The sequence below is a fragment of the Xiphias gladius genome, chromosome 9 (genome assembly GCF_016859285.1).
Source record: "Xiphias gladius isolate SHS-SW01 ecotype Sanya breed wild chromosome 9, ASM1685928v1, whole genome shotgun sequence".
In the NCBI taxonomy this organism is placed as follows: domain Eukaryota; kingdom Metazoa; phylum Chordata; class Actinopteri; order Istiophoriformes; family Xiphiidae; genus Xiphias; species Xiphias gladius.
The window spans coordinates 12,014,990-12,040,279 of record NC_053408.1 but is presented as its reverse complement, the minus strand read 5'-3'; the positions used below and the strand labels follow the sequence as shown (position 1 = coordinate 12,040,279).

Below are 25,290 nucleotides of genomic sequence, written 5' to 3'. Positions count from 1 at the left end.
GTATATTCATTAATTGAAGAGATACAGCAGAGCAGTGTTTTACCTTAATTCCTTTAAAACAGATTTTTAAAGTCACTGCTAATGATTTCTTTAAAATGCATACATGCTACAGTGAGTCTAATCTTGTCTACCTTGATTTCCTCAGCTTGAGCTGCTTCCTCTTTCTTCCTCTCAGCCCAGTCCAGGAACTTCTCTCTGAACAGCGACGTCTCATTGTGCTCTGACAGCCGGCCAAACAGAGCCCAGCTCGGACGACCCTCTCCCTGCCTGGATATCACACATGTAATCACACATGTAAGTTATCATTTAAGAAAAAAACAAAAAAAAACAAAAAACAAAACAGTCTGCTCTGTGCAGCTGTACTGGCAAAATAAAACCACTAGGGGCTACAATAACACAACCAATAATCTAACAAACTCTCCAAACTTTTACAACTGGGTGGGAGTAGTCTCTAATACTCACAGAGGCACATCCTTGTCCGTGCAGGAGGCATCTAAAGGGTTGACTCTGCAGTTGCTGTAGTCGTAGCTGCCGCTGTAGAGCTGTTTGCCCAGTTTGACGGCCACTTTTCTGTCGCCCAAGGGCACATCTTTCCCATGCCACACGTACACTTCACTGCCAAAGTCAAACACTAAGACCTGGTGTGGGGTATTAGCAGCAGCAGGAAGGAGGAGAGAGAACAGAGAAATTTCAGGGTGTTATTACAACATGCAAAACAGAAACATACATCATAAATGTGGATTGAATTGTCTGTCTGAACTATTAGAGATGCTTTATCATATCTTGAACGTTTGTACCATCCTTCCATCTATTTTCAGACTTTCTATGCAGACTTTTTTATGAGGTCATTACTCTGATAGTTGCCTTACCTCCTTAGAGCTGAGCAAGGAGACACTCGGGATGGAGGCCCAGGCATCCTCATGAGGCACCAGTTTGTCTCCCTGGAGTCTGTACACCCCATTGGAGTCTAGCACCCCACTCTCATACATTTCATCTTCCTCTGGCTCCCCTGCCCCTGTAACATGCACACGCACACGCACACACACACACACACGTGTACACAAACAGACACACACAGAGACACACACACACACACACAGCACACAAAGAGCGAGGTAAGCATATGTGTAGCGCAGGCGGGGCGGTAGAGTGGTTAGACAGATAATCCTTCAAGTGGTCAACCAAGCTTCAAGCCTCTGAGACACAAAGCAGTCAACTGTTGTTAAGAAAAATAAGGGATACCTACAAGTTCTATTAGACAGTATTATATTACACGATACAGTATAAATAAGTAACAAAACAAGGACTGCAGTTTTCCCTAAAAATACCCATTATAAAAGTTCGACTGTTAGAGGTGTTTGCTGCTGAACTCTTCCGTGTATTCAGCAGAGACAGAACCAGGCAGAGGTACAGACAGAAAGAGAGCAGATGATCACTGGTATGTAAACTGTTAAGTGTGTGTATGAGCCTGCGTGTGATAAGCTGAGCGGAGATTACCTTGCCTGCTTGCAGTCATCCTTTAGTCAAGATAATAAATGCATGCATGTACCTTTGTATTTGGTCTTTCCTCCCAGCAGGCTCCAGAACTCTTTGGCCCACCTGCTCTCAGTGTTGATGCCCTCCTCCAGCACCGTCACCTGGGGAGCCTTACAGCCGAGGTCCCTCTTGGCCTGAACAAACGCTGCCATCTCCGATGCCTGGTCACACAAAGCATAAGGCACATGTTGCAAGTGTATATTGGTGGCAAATTTATCTCTTAGGCAGAGAAAGGAGAGAAGTTAGGATAGAAGTCTTTATTTAGTCAGGGCATATTGGTTAAACTGCAGACCTAGATGTACCCGGGGCAGGAATTTTAAAAATCCTTCTGCAGCTTTTTTTTTGGTTTCAACTTTATCCAGCTGTAGCAGCACCTGTCTAAACATGGCACTGCTGGTTCTGAAGCCTCTCTTTGCAGTATCAAGTATGTGTGAGGTTCACTACCTTTGCTTTCTCAATGACGTTGGCAAATTCTCCGCTCCACATGAAGCAGTGCTTAGGTGTTATGAGAAGGAAGCAGTCGCCACTGTTTAGAGAGCGGGCGGTGGGCTCCACCAAGCGCACCTGGACGTGCCTCCGACCTAAAGACAGCGACAAAGCAGCTTGTACTTCTTTGCAACCAGATTTCAACAGCATTAATTTGACCTGTAATTAAATATTCTTTTTGTTTTGTTTATTAACTACATATTTTTAAGAAACAATACAAGAAACAAAGTTGAGGGTCAATTCATTTCTTCTTCATAATAAATGGTTATGGGTAATGATTCACCAAACATCCCATCGGCGTTAAACAAATATTTACAAAAACGTAAACACACAGTACATTCTCTTGTGTTGCAGACCTTTGATGCGAATAAGCATGAGCTTGTTGAAAGGCAGTGCGCTGTTGTTGGTCACAACATCGGTGGACTTGACACTGCGCAGGCTGACTTTGCGGAAGTTCTCCTTGCTGGCGAGGCCCGCCAAGGCCACGTCGGCCAGGTTGGAGTGTTTCGCCACTGGGTGGGAGAGCAAACAAGACGACTACAATTACCAACTACTCTAGGCTGAAGGTTGAACTAATACTTATGTGTTTTGAATCATTACTGTATCGCGATCTAATCTGCCCAGAACAAATAGAAACCACAAACACAGATTTAGCATTGGTTATTAAAGATAGGATGTGTTTTCTAATTTCTTCTTTCATGTGGACTACACTAGACAAGTCCATACAAAGCTGTCTTGTTTCCTCTTTTGTAAACTGAAAAGGTATTTGAGGTTAGCCTAGTCTGTGAAAAGCATCAAAAGAGAGGAACTGAATATAGAGAATACGTGAGCAGCAGACAAACATCAAATTGATCAGGTGGCTAACAAGTAGAGCTGCTTGCACCTTCAGAACATCTTCAGTCCTTGAGTACAGCTAACACCTGGTTTCTGAAACATCAGGAAAGTGATTTATTTGGCCACACGTTTATATTTAACCAGGTTCCTAAGACTTCATCCTGAGTTAGTATCGATGTGACGGCAGTGCAGCAGGATGAAATGATGCATCCCTGTGTTCCCCAAAAATTCAAAAAAAAATTACAACTAAAACGGAAACTGACACAAAGAAGTTTCTATAAGTCTCAAATAAGGTTTGGTCTAAGGGAGAAATCTAATAAATGATCTGCTGCATGTATACACAGACCTGCAATGAACAGGTGACAACAGTACATGGAAATTCTTTGTCCTATTTCCTGCATGAACTGATGGGAAATTGGCCATCCTGAGATTTTATTAAAATATTGGAAGAGTACTATATTTATTGAGTATAATCTCATTCTTTTTGCTAGTTTTTCTATGGATGTTTTTCTGGGTTTAACTTTTGGTTGTTTAAAGCTGGCAAGCCATCTACAATTGTTAAGTGTAGCTAGGGTTAGAACGGTAGCATTGACACAGTGAATACGTTTGAGCCGTCTTACTCCTCTCCACTTGGATCCTCTTGGTCTCCACTGTTGCTACATTAAGCCTCTGTTCGGTGTAGACCTGCCGAAGGTCGTGGCGGGCAGCCAGAGCCCGTAGAGGGTTCCTGGAGCCCTGATTTCTGCGGGCTGGTCGCACTGCACGCTTGTGTTCTGCTACGGCTGAGGTGAGCCTTAAGACACGCACACAAAACAGTGGAAGTGGTATAAAGACAAGCAACATAGGACCTGAAAGTGACAAACATTCTCATATAAGTTTAAGTAATAAGTTAAATACAAGTTAAAATGTTTTATAATACTTTTAAGGAAAAAGGTTAAGACATGATTGATGGCAAATGATCATATAAACTGAACATTTCTGTCAATAAGGTACAGAAATAGTTCTTACAAACAGGGATAAAAATGCCACTAATTAATTTACTAACTTTGGGGTATCGGCATGAATGTGGCTGAGGTCCTCCTCAGTCATGACCACAATGGAGTCCTGGAGTGTGGAGGGTGAGACAGATTTGTAGAAGATGCCGAATGTCTCCTCATCATCCAGGGTCATCACTTCTTTCTCCGTCTCTGCCGTCACCTCAATGGTGGATGTCCTGCTTTTGCTCACGCCTGACCCGCCAAACCATAACATGAGGAAACAGGAGGGATGGAACAGATGGGGTTAAAGAGAACTTTTGCTAATTAGGTTTTTTTTTTGTTGAATTGTGCTTTTGGTGAACAGTGTAAGGGCAAACTCCTTAATGATAGAGATCTGTAATGTTCAGTATTCACTATGGCTATATAGCAGTAAAAAAGACTTAAGATTGTGGAATAACACATCTGCATAAACACTTGTAAAACAGTGCCTTAATAACACAATGTATAATTAAATCTGATCTTATATTGAAAACAATTACAAACAGGGGGATCGTACCTTTATTGTGGAGCTTGTCTAGGAAGGACTCAAGCTTGTCGAGCCTTTTATCTCCTTCCACCTTTACATCAGTTCTACTGGAGATTTCTGCTCAGCAGAAACAAACAGAGGTCTGAAAAACTGTGGCTTAGTACATTTAGTGTTTCAGAACAATATTAATTTTTGGCATTAACATGGTTGAAAACATTTAAAATGTCAATAAAATTGCTAAAATGATTTAAACTAAATCTTTGTCATGTTGAATTAGTGGCACTTAATGCAACCTATAAAACATTCACAAGATCTGGTGATTGATTAATCGAATGCCTCATAGACCGTACCTTCATGCGGCTTCACAGGCGTGGCAGTAGACTTCTTGAGAGAGATAAGAGGTGATTCCTCCTTTCCTGTATCTGACACAAGCCCTGGTGGAACACAAGTGTTGAATTAGGTAATTATTTTTGTCACAGATTATTCTGACAGATATCTTCTCCATTAATCATTCACTTGTTTTGTCTAAAAATGTCAGAAAATAGTGAAAATGCATATAAATATTTCCAGAGTGAAAGGTAACATATTAAAATGTCCTGTTTTGTCTGACCAACAGTTCAGAGTGCAAAGATATTCTGTTTACTTTCAAATATGAAAAGAAAAGCAGCAAATTCTCATATTACAGAAAAATTAAAAATGAATAAATGGCATTTTTACAAGAAAAATGACTGAAACTCAGTGCAAATAATTTTCTATCGATCAGCATCGATATAATTTACTAATCATTGCAGCTCTAAAGGGAATCGTTTTAGGTTCTATCTTCATGGGTGAGACATACTGTATCCAACAACCCTGAAGATAACATACTATCTATTGTGCTTTGTGTAAACCACTGAGAGCATCAAATGTGACACTGCAAAACCTCTATTTGCTGTTATTTAAAAGAGAGGGGAAAAAAAAGCAAACTTAAGACCTGAAAGACACCTGAAGGAATGGAAGAGTCATGCAGCTGAATGGAGAGCTTGCAGGAATGACTAGGCCTATCACAGCAGAACAATGAGCTTGCTTGTGCCAGGACCACTCAGAAGAAACCCACCTCTCTTGGCCATGCGTCCAGCCACGGTGAACTGGATGGAGTCGTTGGCTGCTCCTTTGCCTTTGCTCTTCCACTGCTCCTCCTTCTCCTTCAGGATCTTCATCCTCTCTACCAGTGACATCTTGGGCTCCACATCTACATTGGACTTCTTTTGAAAATATAATTGAATTTTAAGATACAGTATTAGGACTATTTTTAAAAGGAGTGAAAGTCTTTTACTCTACTGTCCATTGATTTCAGACTGGAACAGACAGTTATGAGGACACAGTGACGCAACCATGAGTGAGTAAGAAAGGCTGAAGGAGGATAGAACTTACTACTGGTGATGGTGAAGAAAGATAGTGAAGCACCCACACAGGAAGAAATTAATTCAACAGGGAAGTATGGAAGATCCCATGACTTTGTAATTATTTCTGGAGGAGGGTTGCTTCCTCCAAAAACAACTACTTCCACGCAAGCTTTTACTTTGATATTCAAACTTTATTTATTAACAAAAATAAATAAAAAAATAACAAAAACATGAATAATGTTGACAATAAAACACCAAATCCCTGTTATATACCGAGGCCATCCATCAGTAAAGTTTTCCTTACATGATTTACTCCTGCTGCCATGTTTGCACCTGAACTCCACCATTAAAAATGAATTAGCGGCGGTTTACTGGGCCCCCTGGTCCCGCTGGACTCCAGAAGCTGTATTACAGTAATTAATGATATTCCACTCCTAAATATTTGAAGCGTTTTATGGCCCCATCTGGGTTTTTACTGGCTGCCACCCCTCATTCCTTCACTAATAATGAGCATTTCACTGCGTGTAACGTACCATGAGCGGTTACTTCCTTTCTGCAGTGGGTTACACGCCGCTTAGTCTCGCAAAAGAAGACCTCTCTCTACACTATGACTGCACAGGAGAAACACGCACGGATAATAAATTCCAAGAAGACAAACGGTATGAGGCAATTATTGAACAAACTGCTGGCTAAACAGGCAGAAGCCAAAAAACAAAACAAAAAAACCAAAACAAACGTGTATATATGTTTATTTACTGAAAATTCTTGTACTTGCGTAACATACAGTAGTTATTCATATGATGGCAACAGCAGGACTGTTTATACTGCATGAAATTAAAGTAAATGACGAACAAATGATTGGGATCCCCGAAACCAAAAGCTCGTTACAGACAGAGGAATTTTCTCTGCGGATGAAAGATGGCCTGTGTGATCTGCTGACTGTCATACTGTAACGTGTAAAATTATCTTTTCCATATGCTTTGAATAGTCCACTTTAACATTCACAGATGTCAGCTACTTTAAAGAGAAAAAGATGTTCTCCTAAACTGCAGCCTTGCATTATCTATCGTCTAATTTTGAAATAAAATGTATATCAATACAATAATATAGGCAGAATGATTTGAGCAAAATGTGTTATTGATATTTCTGATCAATATTGTGACGTCAACTTTATTGGTTGTCTACATGGTATTAAACAAGACAGAAGTTTTTTAGGGAGAAAAAAAAAAAAAGAAAAAAAAAAAAAGAAAAATATAGATAATGACATTAATGATCTCCAGGGTCCTCCCTTACCGATACTGGCATGGAAAGACCAGACAACAAGCAGGAGTCTTAATTTTCCAGTTTGGCCAACTCACTGAATTAGCCTTAATCAGCTACCGATGACCAAAGTTTTTGACCACACTTGTCTTTAGAGTTGTAAATAAATGATTGTTGCTGTACTTTTAGAAAATTTTCTACAGCTTGTTAAAATTGTACTTTCGCATCACAGTTTCAAGATGAATTGTTTAGCCCTGCAATAGCGGGAACGAGCAAATAATACTGTAACTTTTATGTTTTATGACATAGCAGCACTTCAATATCTTTCCGAAATTAGGTTTCAAACAGGGTAAAATGTGAATTTCTAATGAGCAACATCATGAATAGAGCTCTGTCATTTACTGGTGACCCGTCCAGGGTGTGACAGAGACTCATACAAATTATCGATGATGCAATCTTTGAACAAACCATGCTTTAGGACTGCAGCTAAATACTTTCAATTTGATTACATTCCATTAATGATTAATTTGTTTTTTTTGTTCTTTTATTATGATAAATCATTTTTTGAAATGCCAGAAAGTAGTGCAAAATTCTCATAAGTTTTCCCAAAGCTGAAGGTGACATTTTGAAACTGCTTGTTTTATCTGGCCAACAGTCTAAAACCCAAATATATGTAAGTTTATCATCATGTATTGTTTATGTATGACAAAGAAAAGCATCAAATCCTCACATTTGAGAAGCGGGAACCAGGAAATGTTTGGCAGTTTTTGCTTGAAATATTCACTTCATAATAATAGTATTTATCAAAGGCTAAAGGTTAATTGACTACCTGATTAATTCCATGCTTATTGCTACCACCTTATACATTTTACTCATCCAAAGCAATTAAAAATGAATATTTATTACTTTTGTGGATCAACTATAACAACAGTCACTACTGCATTACCCACAGCTCAGGGTATTTCCAAGAAAACTTGGTGTTGATAGAGAAGTCATGCAGATCTGAAAAAAAAAAAAAAACAAACAAAAAACCAAAACAAACGTGTATATATGTTTATTTACTGAAAATTCTTGTACTTGCGTAACATACAGTAGTTATTCATATGATGGCAACAGCAGGACTGTTTATACTGCATGAAATTAAAGTAAATGACAAACAAATGATTGGGATCCCCGAAACCAAAAGCTCGTTACAGACAGAGGAATTTTCTCTGCGGATGAAAGATGGCCTGTGTGATCTGCTGACTGTCATACTGTAACGTGTAAAATTATCTTTTCCATATGCTTTGAATAGTCCACTTTAACATTCACAGATGTCAGCTACTTTAAAGAGAAAAAGATGTTCTCCTAAACTGCAGCCTTGCATTATCTATCGTCTAATTTTGAAATAAAATGTATATCAATACAATAATATAGGCAGAATGATTTGAGCAAAATGTGTTATTGATATTTCTGATCAATATTGTGACGTAAACTTTATTGGTTGTCTACATGGTATTAAACAAGACAGAAGTTTTTTAGGGAGAAAAAAAAAAAAAAGAAAAAAAAAAAGAAAAATATAGATAATGACATTAATGATCTCCAGGGTCCTCCCTTACCGATACTGGCATGGAAAGACCAGACAACAAGCAGGAGTCTTAATTTTCCAGTTTTGCCAACTCACTGAATTAGCCTTAATCAGCTACTGATGACCAAAGTTTTTGACCACACTTGTCTTTAGAGTTGTAAATAAATGATTGTTGCTGTAAAATTTTCTACAGCTTGTTAAAATTGTACTTTCGCATCACAGTCTCAAGATGAATTGTTTAGCCCTGCAATAGCGGGAACGAGCAAATAATACTGTAACTTTTATGTTTTATGACAGAGCAGCACTTCGATATCTTTCTGAAATTAGGTTCCAAACAGGGTAAAATGTGAATTTCTAATGAGCAACATCATGAATAGAGCTCTGTCATTTACTGGTGACCCGTCCAGGGTGTGACAGAGACTCATACAAATTATCGATGATGCAAACTTTGAACAAACCATGCTTTAGGACTGCAGCTAATTACTTTCAATTTGATTACATTCCATTAATGATTAATTTGTTTTTTTTGTTCTTTTATTATGATAAATCATTTTTTGAAATGCCAGAAAGTAGTGTAAAATTCTCATAAGTTTTCCCAAAGCTGAAGGTGACATTTTGAAACTGCTTGTTTTATCTGGCCAACAGTCTAAAACCCAAATATATGTAAGTTTATCATCATGTATTGTTTATGTATGACAAAGAAAAGCATCAAATCCTCACATTTGAGAAGCGGGAACCAGGAAATGTTTGGCAGTTTTTGCTTGAAATATTACTTCATAATAATAGTATTTATCAAAGGCTAAAGGTTAATTGACTACCTGATTAATTCCATGCTTATTGCTACCACCTTATACATTTTACTCATCCAAAGCAATTAAAAACGAATATTTATTACTTTTGTGGATCAACTATAACAACAGTCACTACTGCATTACCCACAGCTCAGGGTATTTCCAAGAAAACTTGGTGTTGATAGAGAAGTCATGCAGATCTGGAAAAAAAAAAAAACAAACAAAAAACCTACGGTTGCTTGGAACAGTAGAAGCGAGATAACCCGGAGATTGGAGAGACTCAGAGACTAGAAGTTCAAAAGTTTAATGCATACTACAGTCCTTGTCTCCGACAATATATTTACTGTGAAATTCTTTCCCTGCTTACTAACGTACAGCTAGAAACTGCAATTCACTAAAACCACCTCCTTCCAGTGGAGAGCAAAATTTAAACAACAGAGGAATCCTTCGCATTTGTCCTGAATTAATGTGAAACATGCTTAAATATATAAATAGCCATGTACTGAATGAATGGAAAAAACAAGTTTCTTTCAAACATTCTTCCACTCCAACACACCAAACCCTCTCACCCTTTCTCCCTCGGTCTCTCCCTCGCTACACACAAAGGCAAAGGTACAAATGGTAACAGATTTTTTTTTTTTGTACTAATGTCAAACATGTTGCACGATGTGGTCAAATATTAGCCTGACATGAGACAAAAGTTCAAAGAAATACATTTAATCACAATGGCATGCACACAGAGACAACATGCTGGGACTAAACATCAAAGTGAACTCTTGCTGATTTCATAACATTAGAGAATGTGACACATCTGACTTACAGAGATGTTTCTGCACAGACACGTCTTGAATGTGGCCTGAGTAAGAATATGAGTTTTTTTCCCCCAATTGTGTACTGCAGGACTGAGTAAATCCTGTTTCTTGAACCTTTAAACTGTTAATACTCAAAAACACCATTTCAAATGGGTTTACACCACAGTCTCTTAGTGAAATAATACTTGTACAGCCATGCTACAGTACAAACTACAATATCTGTCATCTAACAGAGTCCTGAAGCATTCTCACACACTGAGACAGCCCCTCCAGCAAGCAGCCCATCTCTGGAGTCAATCAGAGAAGGGAAATACCTTGGCCTGACAGGACCCCAGAGAGAGAGAAGGAGAGGAAAGGGCCTGGGCCTCAAACCCCCACAGGAAACCATTTTTCTCAGCCCTGCCTTACTGTATGGCGCAGGCAGCACCTCAGCCAAACCACTGACACAGATATCGACCAGCTGAGGGCCAGAAACCACATTCATGTAGCAACAGCAAGTGTGTCGAAAGCTCTAATTTCTCAGCGGTAATCCTCAGTGTGAGAGAGACTGTCCAGAGCACAGGTAGAGAAAGCAGGGCTAAATATTAAGCGATTAAGTCTGTGCAGAGAGGCGCATACGGTACATACGTATGTACACACACTCACCTGAAGGGACAGGGAAAGGCTGACAGGCAGGTGTCAAAGTCAAAAAAGGGGGTAGAGTCTACAGGTGAGGACAGAGGAAACTCGAGGAGTAGGAGTAGTAGAAAGAGGAGGAAGGGAAAATTATCAGAGGAGAAAGAAGGAGAAAAAGCATGGCAGGGCAACATTAGACTGCAGCAGCTTTAGTGAGCGGGTTTTAGTACGGAAGACAAGGTCTTTTTCAGACTGCCAGCCCAAATCCGTTTTTTTGGCACTTCCAGATTGATTTTAGAAAGTCTGGACAGCAAAAAAAAAAAAACCAAACAAACACATGAAATGCGATTTTTGCAAATCATAACCAACCACATTTGGAGGTTGTTTGGAATATGATACCATTCGGAACTCTACAGATGCGTCTCAGTCCAGACACCCGGGCCACTCAAATTTCACGGATTTCAGTGTGTTAAGTGTTTTTTCGTGATACATGACGACATCAAATACAGAGTGATGGTAACTACATAGTTACGGAAGCCTACGTCATTACTTCAGCAACCCGTGCAAATAGGTTGGTGATGTCTGGACAAACAAATCCGATCTGATCACTTGCAAATAACAGTGCAGACAGTCCATCCTAAAGACCTGATTTGAGAAACAAATCTGATTTGCCTGCAGTCTGAATAAAGCCTGAAGAACAGAAATGGGTCACTTAAAGCCTGGAATAAAGTTTGGGAGAATAGGAGCGAAAGGAAAAGGGAAACAGACTATTTATAACAATGCATGAAGAGAAATCAGACACCATAAACTGAAAGCAATGTGTATGTGATTCATTCTGTCTTATAAGGGTATGAAACTAACTATGATGATAGTGATTTAGTTGGAAGCAAGTTAAAATGTCTCTTCCCACTGGTGGATCTCATGGCAAAAACTTTAAAAGATGGCAAAGTGCATTAACTTCCCAGGAACGGTGCTATGATTATGCCTATTTAGAGAGCCGACTTTGAAACATTCACAATGTATTGGAGATTATCAGCTCATCTTTAGTTAGTCTCTAATCCATTTTATGGGAATCAACACACCAGGGACAATATTTCAGACCGGGTTTTAAGGGAGTGAAGTTTCTGTAGGGGAGCCGCAATGTCAGTGTTTTGACTCATAGAGAGATATCAGCCTAGTGCTCGATGAGTCATCGCTGGAATACAAAACCTAGACATTTAGCAAATCCTGGAGGATTTGAAGGAAAACTTTAGATTTTCAAGTATTCTTTTAATGGACACTTCAAAATTTGTTACTTAATTTGATGCCAAAACAAAGCAGCAATTTTTCGTTGGATACTATTAATCATTAACTGGTGACATGCTGCAAACAATCAATGTAATGACTAACAATCATCACCCACGACAGGACATACCCTCTTTGAAATTACATTTACAAGAAGGCCTCACTTTAAAACACAACCATGGTTTACAGAACAGCTTAGCGGGCTTAACAGGAAACATCTGGAGCTGGTTGGAGATGACCATGGTGTGTACCATACATGTTACATTCCCTGGTCCCCCACATATCAGCCAAAGAGCAACAACATCTGCTCCGGCTTGGCCGTGTGTGAGATAAGTCGACATGCCTACACATGAAAAACCAATGGCCTTTCCCCTCGAGAGAAACGGAAATGTAAGAAGAATAGTCACATGCAAATAAATCCCCCATAACTAATGCAGACATGGCATCAGTGCCAATAATTTAGCCAAGACATGTATTGTCTACATCTCTGATGTGAGTCAGTTTCCCAGAGCTCTACAGTAGCAGCCACAGTGCACAGTAGGTTCCAGACCAATTCACAGGCCTTAGATAGAATTAAAGGAAGAAATCCGTAGACTTTTTGGACACCAGTTTGATCCTCGTTCATGCAGGAGTGTTGCGGATGCAGTTTTTGTGACATGAGAGGAATTACACTAAATTTCATGGACTCTGTGGTGATGCACCTTAAAGAAGACAGACCACGCAAATGTAACACAGCATCAGTTTTCAGTATTTAGTTGACTGGGGGTTTATCCACATTTTTGGCTGTCTGTACTTACTTATAAAGTGGCTTTTACCAGACTGAGAGTGGATTTATTCTATGGTTAGCTCATCTTTGGATGAAGGATGAACCCAAACCAGAAATCCCCAAGAGGATCACTGATCTTGACAGACATCCAGCCAAAAGATGCTTTGTACAAATAAACATGACATCACTTCACTCTTAGTGTCAAATTGACTGTTTTGGTGTTGTCCATGTGGCACCCATAAGGTTTTTCTCTGCTGTAGTATCATGCTTTACTTGCACAGTGTCCATGGGATGGTTATTATATAGTGTAATGTTCTTTTTCCCACTTGAATACTCAGCAAGGGTGGTCTTGTTTGTATAGGAGAAGAGCATGTAGAAACCTGCATGCACTTCCATCACTACTTCAAAATATATCAGTTAACCCAGAATGTGTCTATTAAGCCCACTCTACTCTGTATGACCTTAATGTTTATGTACATTTGTGAGACATGAAAGTCTGCGAAGAATAAAAAAGCTTTTTATGGAGGGAATTATTTTTTAAATTTGAGGAGAGGAGAAGAGAGAAGAGTGCAAAAAAACAGCAAAAGAAGCAGGCATTAGCTTGGAAGGTGTTTAGTCATGGCGTAGGATTTTATTTTTACAAAGGGAAAGGGGTGTGTCTCTCTTTCTCTTCGGGAGGCTAGCTAATCCCTGGATATCTGGCTCTGGCATCACCACTCCCAAATCTACTGAGCCCCCCGAAGCCCTCCTAACCTCACACCCTCTTGGCAGCAACTAAGGGAAATAAGCTGATTCAGCAGAAACGTGTCCGTGGCCAAAACTTCCTTTCCCTGCACACAGAGCTGAGGGGAAACCTCAACATATGGCAGGATTTTCTCATTAAAGCCAATGCCACTGTACCCACCCCAAAAAAAACAGTATTAGTTGATAAACAATACACAGCAACAAAAAAGGGTTTTACTTTTAATAAGTCTTGTAGATCTGTTATTCGCCCCACCTGACCAACCACGTAACCCCACTACACAAAGGAAACGTTACATTAAAAAACTCGCACTCACCTTTTTCCTCCAGTTATTTTCAGCGTCTTGGAGCAGACTGAAGCGATCAGCCAGAGGTGTCTGGATCAGCTTAGATGACTTGGGCTTCTTCAGCCTATCGTTATTCTCATCCTCTCCACTAGTGAATTCTGTGAGTCTGAAAAAGGAAAAAGACACGTTAGTTCTTTTCCTTGATTTTCTTTAAGGCAGAATTCAAATACACTGCCTAATTTACCTTTACTATGCAAGTCAGAGTATTATAGATATAGAGAAGTTGTACATGCTGGCTTCTATTACCTAGTCATAAGTTCATGGTTATATTTGTTATAAGTACTGAACTGTATATTTAGGTAACCATGATTTTCAAACACACTGTTTTTACCTGTAATGGTGCTGAGCTTATTCATTTACTGAGAGCTTTGGTCATTACCTCTAATGAAAACGAATCCAAACTCAGTTTAAATGTATTAAAAGGAAGCACTCAGGTTTCAATATTAATCATAAGCATAGTGTCTTTGTCAGCTTTAGCTAGAATCCATACAACAGCTGCTAATTAATTCAATATTATTCAGTGTAAAAGGTCTGTCACTCACTTTCACACTTTTTTCTGTAATAATGTAATGAAATTTATTGAGATATTGATATTTTTTGGTTCCCTTTTCTTTGGACAGACAAGTTATAGCCATTTAGGCCTTCTACTTTAACATCATGCATGCTGTGTGTGTTCATCCAATGACCTCTGTTTGAGTGAAGAGCCCAGACTTTGATCCAAGCTGCTGTCCAGCTCCTCAACATCCTCTGACACTGTGGAGGTCTTCTCCAGGCTCTCATCAGGCGAGGGACTTTGCATCTCCTCGAAGCTCCCTCTGCTGCTACTGCTGCCCTCCCTCTGTTGCCTGTCAATGCTGAAGCTCTCTCCGTCTGTGATATCATCAGTGATTGACTCATCCTCTCTGTCATTTTCCTCGTAGACCTCTTCCTCTTCTTCCTCCTCTTCCTCCTCCTCTTCCTCCTCCTCCTGCTGCTGCTCCTCCTCCTCCTCCCTCTCCTCCTCCTCCTCCTCCTCCCTCTCCTCCTGCTGCTGCTGCTTTTCTTCATCTGCCTCCTCCGTCTCTTCCTCGCTCTCGGGGCGGCTGAGGGTGATGCTGCTTTGTCGGGCTGGCACGCACTCGGGCGTCGAGCCCTCACTGTGGTCCGACTCCACACTGGTGGAGCGGCTTTTCTTTAGGATTCCCTTGATGCCTTGAGGCCCTGAGTCTTGGCGCTGCAGCGAGGCAGGCTGGAGGGGTGGAGAGGGAGAGGGAGCGGCCTCTCTGTTCTTGCTGTCAGAGAGGAGACTGGAAGACTGATGTAGAGGGGGACAAAGAGAGAGCAAGTTTTTTCTTTTTACTACCAGCCGTGACATTTAAAATATCTGGAGAAGATTATTAAAGTTGCAGTACCACTTGAAAAAGCGTATTCTATGGTGCTTGATTATCGCAAATAACTCTCTCTGACCAGACTAAAAGGAAGGGAAAAACCTTCTCTTATCACTTGTCTCAAAGTCTCAAAGACTGTAATGTGCAGCGATGCAGACAAACGCGTACTCCTGTTCCAACTACTACTGTTTCTGCTCTCAGGGATCTACCGCTGTTATCAAGAGGCTGAAGGTTAGTAGGTCAGATGAGTGGGCCGAGGTGGTTGAAAGGGACATAAAGGTGGGGATGAGGAAATGAAAACGCAAGATCTAGGAACTGAGAGAGGGGGAACAATGTTGAGTAGAAAAGGAGGGACCAAGTGAGAATTCTAAGTGTGAAGTGGTGAAACAAAGAGAAACAGAGTGTCAAGAAACACTGAAGGGTTTTTTCATCGTCAACAAATCTGCAAGACTTGTTTGGAACATCCCATGTGTTTGTTATGCTTTTCAGAAAAACAAAACAAAACACAGTAATAAAAAACATATGTCAAGTAATGTTGCAATTGTGAGACACAAGAGACCATAGATGGGGGCATTTGTGTGTTGTATAGAGTATGTGTACATACTTTCACCACTGGCAAGGATCAACTTAAGATCTGGGTGACGTAATCGCATTTTGTCCAGACGAGTCAAGTAATGTGTGTGTTTGTGTCTGTTTTGCAACTGTACATCAGTGACATGAATTACAATTTACACATCAACTTCTGGGGGGAAAAAAAAAAAAAAAAACTAAACTAAACCAGAGCTAAGAAGAACAGAGCCAAATTAAATTTAGTAAGAATTCTTGAATTGGCTTGCATGCAGTGGTAAGACGTTAAAGACATGTAGCAGTTTTGCTCAAAAATATGATCTTTCCAATCACAATCGACATAGATGACTTGCATATCCGAGTTATGAAAACCATTTTTACCATTTTTACCTTTACAAAGAAAACTGACCTTTTTTTCCTCTGCAGCGGCAGAATATTCACACTGCTCCTTCCATGAGGGTTCATCTTTGGCCTCTTTCTCTTCCATTGCCTTTACTATGTCAGATTTAGGAAGCCTGACAAATCAGCAAAAAAAAAAAGGACAAAGATGGTGGAAACAATTGTTAAATTAAATGTTGATTTAAACGTTTAGGACAATTAAAAGTTAATATTTGTATTTTATGTACTATATGAATCAAGGACAGTAGTACATAACCATCATTAACTGAAGGTTAATCAATCTACGTGAGTTAAACTTGTATAAAAGTTGTATTCTGCGAAACTGCAGATGAATTGGCACCAAACGGAGCAAAAAAAAAAAATTGTTCTCCTTGATTTTTACTAACTCAAATGGCGTTGCCAAAATGAATATACAGTCACAGATTTGGTGCTTTGTAATAAATCTAGGCACTGGGTCAGCATAATGGCAATGAATGTACAATTTCCTAATTGCTCATCTTTTTGAGCAATGCATTAACTCTGCCAAAGAGGTCATGTTTTCATCCATGCCCGTTTGTTTGTCAGCAGGATTATGCAAAAAGTACTGAACCAATTTGCACCAAACCTGGTGGAGGGACGGGGCATGGGCCAAGGAAGAACCTACTAACTTTGGGGGCAGATCCGGATCATTTACTATGAATTTGAATTTTTTTTCTCTGAAGCCTGGTACATGTTGTTTGCCATTGGTCTTGGCGGAGGTCTGCGCTCTACTGGGAGCCATTCTAGTTTTTTATGTAATACTTTTTTTTTTTGTAATAAGTTATTCAATATTGGCTTTTACTTATATGAAAATGTTTGGTTTACTTTATGCAGTGCAATGGAGCTTTGCTGAAAAGGTCAGTGACAAGGTTCAGCTGCCAATGGAAGAATATATAGATATCACTTGTAAATCTGAGAACACTTCAAACTCCAATGTGGACAAAAACGAGAGAGGAATGAAGTTAATTATTGTCTTTAACTTACCCACACTCGCACACACATACATACGCACACGCACACACAGTCCAGACCTTTTACTCCAGTGGTTACAGTGCTAAGTACAGTCTGGCTCTCACCGCTGCAGCTATTAACTTCAATCTGGTTTGCATCACCATGGCTACCACATAGCCCACCGAGTGTTTGTGTGTAGATGCGAGTGCGTGCGTGCGTGCAAGACAGTGTGGTACTAAAGGCAAGCTCTGCAGGTTTATCTGGTTTATTTCCGCAGCTGTTTACATCAATGGACAGCCCTTTAAATTGCTCTGTAATTATTTCTCTGCTCCTTACAGTCTTCTCTGTCTGTGTCTGAGTGTGTCAGTTGGTTTTCAAGGTGTTCTATCTGCTTGTGTCGAAGTGTATGTAATGTACCGCAGTCAATAGAATCTTTTACTCGACTGGCGAAAAAGAAGACTTCAAAGTTTAATTGCAGTTAGTCCAATAAAATGGTCTGACTATGCTGGCAATAATATCAGCTTGAACCTGCTCACCAGGTAGACGCTTCCTCTTCATCGCTGCTCATTAGCTGACGCTTTATTCTGTCACCAGCACGTCGACCACTGCTTCCATCCTCTGTCCCCTGCACGTCCTACATGCAGAGAGAAGGGTAATGGTAAGGGGCTGGATTTTTAAGAAATACACCGAATCCCTACACCAGCTGTACAAAACAAATCTTAATAAAGGAAGCGAATGAATGAATAAGGCTCCACCCCTCCACTTGAGCAAAGCAGTTCCGCCTACAAACGCTCCAGCTGAGTTGCTCAGAGGTCAGTGCTGTAGTGTGTGAGTGGCCGTAAAGCAGAGTTTTACTGGACTGGAGCAAGTATGAGAAATCTACCCACCTTGAGTACAGTAAAAACTAAAACGGAGACAGATGAGGGCTGCCGGAGCTGCATTTTCCACATTAAAGCAAAATCTCCTCAAGGGAACCATTGTGGTTTGTTTTTATTATTTTGTACTTTCTCTAAGGCTCAATATTGCTTCACTGGGTCCACTGTCTGAAGAACTGTCCATTTTCAGGTCAGCGGGGGTAGATACAGTGGGTTATCATATCCCTGTACTGGCCGTTTACAAAACAATGACTGATAAATGCAAATGAACACAGTCTCAAAATCGTAATCCATTGTTCAGCCCTGCAGAAACCGAGTTAAATTTAAGACTTTTTATGACCTTTTTAATACCACATAAGATGCAATTTAGAACCTGTTTGAATGTTTGATGAAAGTAATGATGAAAAACCAGAGGAGATTATATGGCCTATAAATATATATTGTTGTATCACATTTTTCAGTAGTTCCTAGCAGTGTATAACAATAACTCCTAATGATATGATTAATTTAATTTATTTGACCTGGGCCACATAAACAGCATAAAATGGATGAATGAATTAACCAATTAACGATGACTGCCTAATTTAATTGCATTTAAGTTTTCGCTAAAATCAGCATTTGTCCATTGTAAGATAATGACCTTCTTAGCTAATGTAGATAACAGTAGTGACAGTGCTTCCTACAGGTGTAATGGCGCTGACTAAAAAAAAAAAAAAAGGGACTGAAGAGCCTCCTGCATGCACAATCCACCGTCACAACAATCCTTGTCTTTGGCTGCTGATAGTCCACAATCAGATATAAAACATTTTATAAACAGGCAAAATAGAATATTTATGACTTTTCTAAAACCTTTTAATGCATTTTAAGGTCCTTTTTTCAAGGAAACTGAATTAAATGCTTTTTAAGTCTTTTCAAGACTATGAATTGGCACCGAACGGAACAATAACCTGTCAATCTGAAATGGATAGCCCTATTTGATACCAACTAAATGAAAGATGAATAGAAACAGAAAAAATAACAAAAAAACAAAAACTTATCTAGTCACAAAATATTGTTCAATTCGATAAATTAAAAAGATGGAATTTAACTTTGTCACTTCATCTCTACCCGTCTTTTTTGGTCTACTAGTAGTCAGAGACTTTTTTGAAACCTGCATACAGTGTGAACCGTGCAGCTGTGCGAGAGCTTTCTCAGTAAACACAATACTGGCACCCTGGGGTGTCCTGGTTAGGATAAGTGGTTCTCCAGCTGTGAGAAAAGCAATGAAAATCAAATGCTGTTTTTTCACAAAATTACATACCAAAGGTTACAGAATTAGAGGCCTCTTAAGGACTAACTGATTCTCACAGATTATAAAGAACTTATTTTCCATCAAGCATTATTATATTGCCTTCTGCAAAACAAGTTTTTATATACCCAGGGAATTCAGCCAGGAAATTCAAAATATATATGAGCCGTATCTTTCTCCAGAAGTCTCCATGTACACATTTTATTGCCTCCATCCACGTTGGAACACAGAGGTACTATAACCTCACTTCTACGCGGCCTCTCCTGCTGGAGACAATGACTTACTGGCTTTCAACAGGAAGTGTGGAGGAGAAATTAGTGATAAGGGAAAAGTGAAGACAGCGAAGGAGTGACTGTCACTGCTGATGACTTTTAAGTGAGACCTGAAAATAACAAAGATGTAGGACAGAACAAAAGACAGAGGGAGGGATGGAGAGAGAAGGAAAAAAGTGTGATTTTGTAAGATAGCCTCTTTGTGGGAGCTGTTTTCCCTGCAGGTTTTTGGTTGGAGCGTCTTGCTGCCATCTGGGTTCACTTGGCAAACCTTGGCACAGCTCCTGGTCTGTGAAGGCCAAGTTAGAACAGCTATTTACATCCAATATCATGAAAGCGTACCACTTCTGAGACCTAAGTAGCCTGGGAAAGCCCAACAGTCAGCTCATTTTTAAGCACCCATGTGTAGCTCTCCCATAGGACTGGACAATATCAAGTGTTTGTTTCTGAGTGCATCCTCCAGCTCTCTAGACTTTTTCTTCCGACCGCTTTTTTAAGACCTCCATGGACTGTGCATGCTGAAGTCATGACTTTGGCCAAGCATACAACCAGGTGCAGGACAACTCAGTACTGTATGGAAAGGCTCAATTTGTTATTAATGGAGCAAACTTCCAGAGAGGGGTTGGAGCATACACCAGCTGCACTGGAAAGGGCTGTGAGTAAATCAACAAGGGAAAGGAAAAGAATTAACCACAGACTGGTTATGAAATATAGATATAGCATCTGTGACATCAGTCATAAGTTTAGACACTGATGTTTTGAAGCTAGGTTTGGTAAACTGTCTGCTGTCATCTTGGCAATTTTGGGAGGTATGACATTTAAACTAAAAAAGGGGAGGCTTTATGGAGCTGAGGTGGAAAGAACAAGTTGCTGAGACACATGTGAATCAGGCAAATGTGCTGTAAATGGCCAGAGCTTCTATTAAAATCTGGGCATTGTAAATATACTTTGGACCTGTGGTCATTGAAAAGTAATTCTCCATTAAAAACAGGGAGTTACTCAAGGTTCATTTGGTACATACTTTGTCATTTTTGAGCCATGAAAACCCTGACCAACAACAAAATGTTTGAAAACATTAAATGTATTTGCAATATAAATTGTGTTACATACACAAATACACACACGCAATCAACCACACAATACAAAACATTTGGATAAAGGGAGAGAGTTGGCAAACATAAAATACCGTACCTTAAAGAGAGACATTTTGGAAGTAACAGACTTCTTAGATGAGTCCACAGGTGTCTCATTAACTGAAAAGAACACACACACACACACACACACGGTTGATCATGTATGCAACAATAAGACGGCAATTGTTTAGCTAGTGAAGAGAACTGTTTAATTACAGTGGAGCAACACATGATCAGGCAAAGTGTCACGGTAGAACGTTGGCTTCAGATGGATGGTGTGCACTTAGCGCTAGCTTTTTGTAAACAGAGAATACAATCGCATGCAAAGGCAGAACTGAGCACAGACACTTGCACAAAGGTAGATTTAACAGGTAATTCAATGCATGTACTCAAAGGGGCAATGAGTTGCACAAAGACAAACATCACACATCACAGTCTTTTCAGGTTGAGTAGACATTTTGCTAACAGCTTGAAAAATGCACACAGGAAACCTGACATGATATAATCTTACTGGCTTCACTCATGCTCCTAAGGTGTTTTTTTTTTTTTTCATCCGAAAAGGAACGATGAGAGCGATATGTGCACTGGCCTCAGGTTGAGCCAGTAAAGTCACCAGGTGCCACGGGATTCAGTGAGTCTATCAGTGACTGAAGATAGCGAAAGTGAGATATCTGACTTTTTAAAAAAGGGAGGGATACATTTACTTGTGTTTGTGCTTAAGTGCGAGAGAGAAAGAAAATAATTTTCCATGTGGGTTGTCTAATCAAAACCAGCTGTGGGAATAGTATAATCTTCTAATCCGAACAAAAGGAAACCATTAAATTTAATGGTATTCCAAAACAACACAAATTTCTTAAATCAGCTCACTCAATCCCATTCTCCCACTCTAAATCAGTTTTTATTGCTTTGACGATGTAACATTTCAAGCCAAAGAGGTCCCCCCTCCAAAGAAAACAAAGGAACAAACAAATCCAAATAATGGCATGTCTCTGACAAACTCCCCTTTTCCAAGTGAAAAAATTGTTCAGTTGAGGCTTAATACTCTAGTTATGATTTATGTTTCCAAGTCCCCCTGCTGTCCAAAATTTAGCATGATTTAGTTCAGATGATAAAACGTTAGCATTGCAGACTGCTGATTTCACTCAGACTGTTCTCCTTTAGTTTTGACTCTGGTCCAATCTTTTTTACATCACCATCAATCCAACATCCAAGCGGGAGAGAGAAAGGACACACTCAAAAGATGGAAAAGCCACCACTTAACTTTACTGACTTTCATAAGTGTTTTCATTCATCTCACCAGACTGCTGAGATATGGTGACTTAGTGGATGGGCCTTTGACCTTGTAATGGCCAACAGAGTCTCCACATGTGCAAATACATGATGAAAAATTGTAGAGTTCATCCAATCTGCATAATATGTTTTACAGGAGCATTAACTTTCTCCCAATACAAGGAAAATCTTGGAGAGAGTATTTGCTTTAAATGAACATACTCCACCTGTAATGTATGTGGTCATCTACTGTGTACAATGATTATGTTGGAGAAATGGGTTCTAAATATGTTTGGATGCCTTTTGCAGCAGCAGCATACCTGCGCTAAGTCATAGTGAGCGGAAATCGTTCTGAATGCACTAATATGACTGAGTGCAATTGTGGAAACACATATCTAACTGAAGGCCTATACAATGTGTTAAGTATGAAACAGTTGGATATATGTATGTATTGGTGGCTTGCGGGATAGCTGAAGGGTTGGGGAAACCCTTGATGCGACCATGAGAGGCATTCTGGCTAGGAGAACCGACTCCTCTGCCAGCTTGGACAGGAAGCTCTATCAGGCCTGTTAATGCACTGCCAACGCTCTCACACTCTCTTGCTCTCTCAAGCACATATCTCAATTAAAGATGAACACTGACTGTCTTTTGTTTCTCTTTCTGTAGATTTTGTTCTCTCTTTTACAGTTTTTACTCTTCTCGTTCAACCAGAGAAATACACTCATCATTTTTGTTCTCGAGCCAGTTAGTCTACAAAATCGAGTTTGACAGATCAAGTAATCACAACATTCTGATATCAAGAGTTTGTGATTCACATTTTTTTGTCTAAATCAATGATTTGTCTTAACAGGCTAAATTTTACTCAAATGAATCTTAAATATTTGAGAACATACTGGATTTTTTTCAAGTAGAACAGCAGAAAACTATTGAAGTCAGTGAGGTAAACATGGGTTTACCTTTCACAATGTGATTTTAAATACTTTATTAAATACTGTCCAAACTATTAAAAACTGAATAAAACAGTAAAAACATCTCAGGAATACTCATTCAGGAAAAAAATACAATAATTCAATGTCCTGTTTGTGTTAACAGACCAGAAAGGCCACAGAATTAAAAAATGTGCAGCAGTGGCCAGAATATTATTGTGTTGATCTTTGTCTTCACGATGTGTTTTAAATTTTACAACTTATCATAGATCAGACCCAGTTTGTTGCTGCAATGAAAGAGCTCTGCCAACGTCAGTAAGTGAGTTAGCACCTCAGTCAAACACAATACTGAGTATTTGGATAGAACTTGTGATTTATTTACACTTGGATACACCAGCTCTGTGATTTACTATTTAAGCGTGCTGTGCACTTACATTTAGAAAGTCTAGGAACAATGCATAATTTTAATCAATGACTACAATGAAAAACTTTTCAACAGAAAAGTTCTTAGGTTTGAGAACTAGCATATAATGTAGCCTCAACATAATGGCTTCCACAGTTTATAATCTTATAAATCCAATTTTAGCTCCTTGCTCTTTTGTTTTTGATTTAATTTGGAAATTATTTAGACTTTGTAAACCAGACTTCTTGATTTAATTAAAAAGTAGAAACACCTGTTTACATAGTTGTGCAAACAGAAAAAACAACAATGTGTCACACATCCTAAAATACTGACATAACTGCTGTTTGCTAAAGGTACCTTCCTATCTCCTCTCTCTGTCACTATCTTTCTTTTTCTTGTGCAATCTAGCACTCACACACATACACAGATACACCTATCACCGACTGGCTACAAGGAATCACAAAGCAAGACGGACAAATCAAATACGTAAGCAGAGAAACACACACGGGCAGGTAAACCAGCCAATGGGTGAAAAGGCAGGAAGCCGCTGACACAGACAGGCAGGCGGCACATGAACAGACAGACTGACGGACTGATAGACTCTCAGGCTGTGGGCTCAGGTGGCTGAATGTGAGTCAGAAAAGCAGCCAGCGGGCCATGTGTAGACTTAGCCATTTTCTTCTCTCTATAGCAGCAGTTTCCAAAATTAGTTCATAATGCTAGCTGGCTGAAGCAAGCTTCCACTGTAATTGCATATGATCAAACATTTGCACAGAAAGACACAGTGTATGTACACAACCCCTAAGTCAGTCTTTAAACAATAACTCTTCAGACACATGCCAAGTATTATCTCCATTATTTTTTGAAAAAGAAAAACATTGCCTCAGGCACAACATTCACTTTACTTTAGACAGCGAACAAAACACAGCCAATCAGTAGATCAGTTTTCTTTCACTCCTCCTCAGTGGCAGAGTATTAAAAACCTAACATCTATAAACCAGGTAGGTGATCTGACATCAGCAATGAGTAATAGCGTAGTAGAGATAACTTGAATGGGTTAAGGGATAAAGCAGTTTGTGGAACAATGTAGGATCTGAGTGCAGTGAAAGTGGAGGGTTCTTCTTACCTTTTGGCTCCTCAGTGTCATCAGTTTCCAGCAGCCTGAGAGAGAGAGAGAGAGAGAGAGAGAGAGAGAGACAAATGAGGTCACTCTCTAACATACTGAAGTGATGACAGGATTACACGGCTGTTACAATTGATGCTTGCACACTAAACAGAAAAGTTAGTGCATGAAGTTGTACTTACACAGCTATTATCCAAAAATGCACACTCAACCCGCATTTAAAAAAAAAGATGCCATATAAACCAAATTAACAGGTCTTCAGAAAGACGCTTACTCCCCCTATGCACCCCACATTTACTTATGCTGCTCTTCCAGTCCCATGTTGGCAGTGACAGAACAGCAATGCCTGAGCAGCATCTGAAGATGGCCATTCATCTCTAAGTAATGGGCGTTAAATATGGATGGGGACAGCAGCTGCCTGTGGGGCAGCAGCGATGATGTAACAGGAGAAGGGGGAGAGGACTGCTTTAAACACAATAGGGAAACATGGTGGACATCTGGAAGGGGTCAAAGGTCAGTGCAGAAGGGGAGATAGCCCCAAGCTCATCTGCACAATCGAAACCAGGACCAATCCGGGCATTTTTAAGTGACTGGTATTGGCTAAATACAGTCTGGTTCATTTCAGATGCTTTGTTTATTTCAAGTACATCCTATTGTGCTCCACTTAAAAGACTGAAACCACACATCTGCGGGGTGCATAAAATATACAAACAGTAGCTAACAATTTTAATCACATGACCACGTGTGTCAATGAGCGATGCTTAGCCTCTGT

The 25,290-nt window shown here is 39.7% G+C and overlaps 1 protein-coding gene across 1 annotated transcript in view; it reads right to left on the bottom strand.

Moving 5' to 3' along the window:
- The window catches only part of svild (supervillin d), a 51,101-nt gene that overhangs the window by 6,098 nt on the left and 19,713 nt on the right, over window positions 1–25,290 (bottom strand). The window contains exons 3-20 of the mRNA XM_040135132.1: window positions 24,522–24,556; window positions 20,856–20,917; window positions 17,766–17,863; window positions 16,271–16,376; window positions 14,979–15,221; window positions 14,614–14,888; window positions 13,898–14,033; window positions 5,456–5,603; window positions 4,710–4,793; window positions 4,390–4,476; window positions 3,902–4,085; window positions 3,477–3,649; window positions 2,379–2,534; window positions 1,981–2,117; window positions 1,550–1,697; window positions 870–1,015; window positions 463–638; window positions 132–267 (exon numbers count right to left, since the gene is read on the bottom strand). Of these exons, the coding sequence (XP_039991066.1) occupies window positions 132–267; window positions 463–638; window positions 870–1,015; window positions 1,550–1,697; window positions 1,981–2,117; window positions 2,379–2,534; window positions 3,477–3,649; window positions 3,902–4,085; window positions 4,390–4,476; window positions 4,710–4,793; window positions 5,456–5,603; window positions 13,898–14,033; window positions 14,614–14,888; window positions 14,979–15,221; window positions 16,271–16,376; window positions 17,766–17,863; window positions 20,856–20,917; window positions 24,522–24,556 (2,530 nt within the window). The remainder of the gene's footprint in view (window positions 1–131; window positions 268–462; window positions 639–869; window positions 1,016–1,549; window positions 1,698–1,980; window positions 2,118–2,378; window positions 2,535–3,476; window positions 3,650–3,901; window positions 4,086–4,389; window positions 4,477–4,709; window positions 4,794–5,455; window positions 5,604–13,897; window positions 14,034–14,613; window positions 14,889–14,978; window positions 15,222–16,270; window positions 16,377–17,765; window positions 17,864–20,855; window positions 20,918–24,521; window positions 24,557–25,290) is intronic.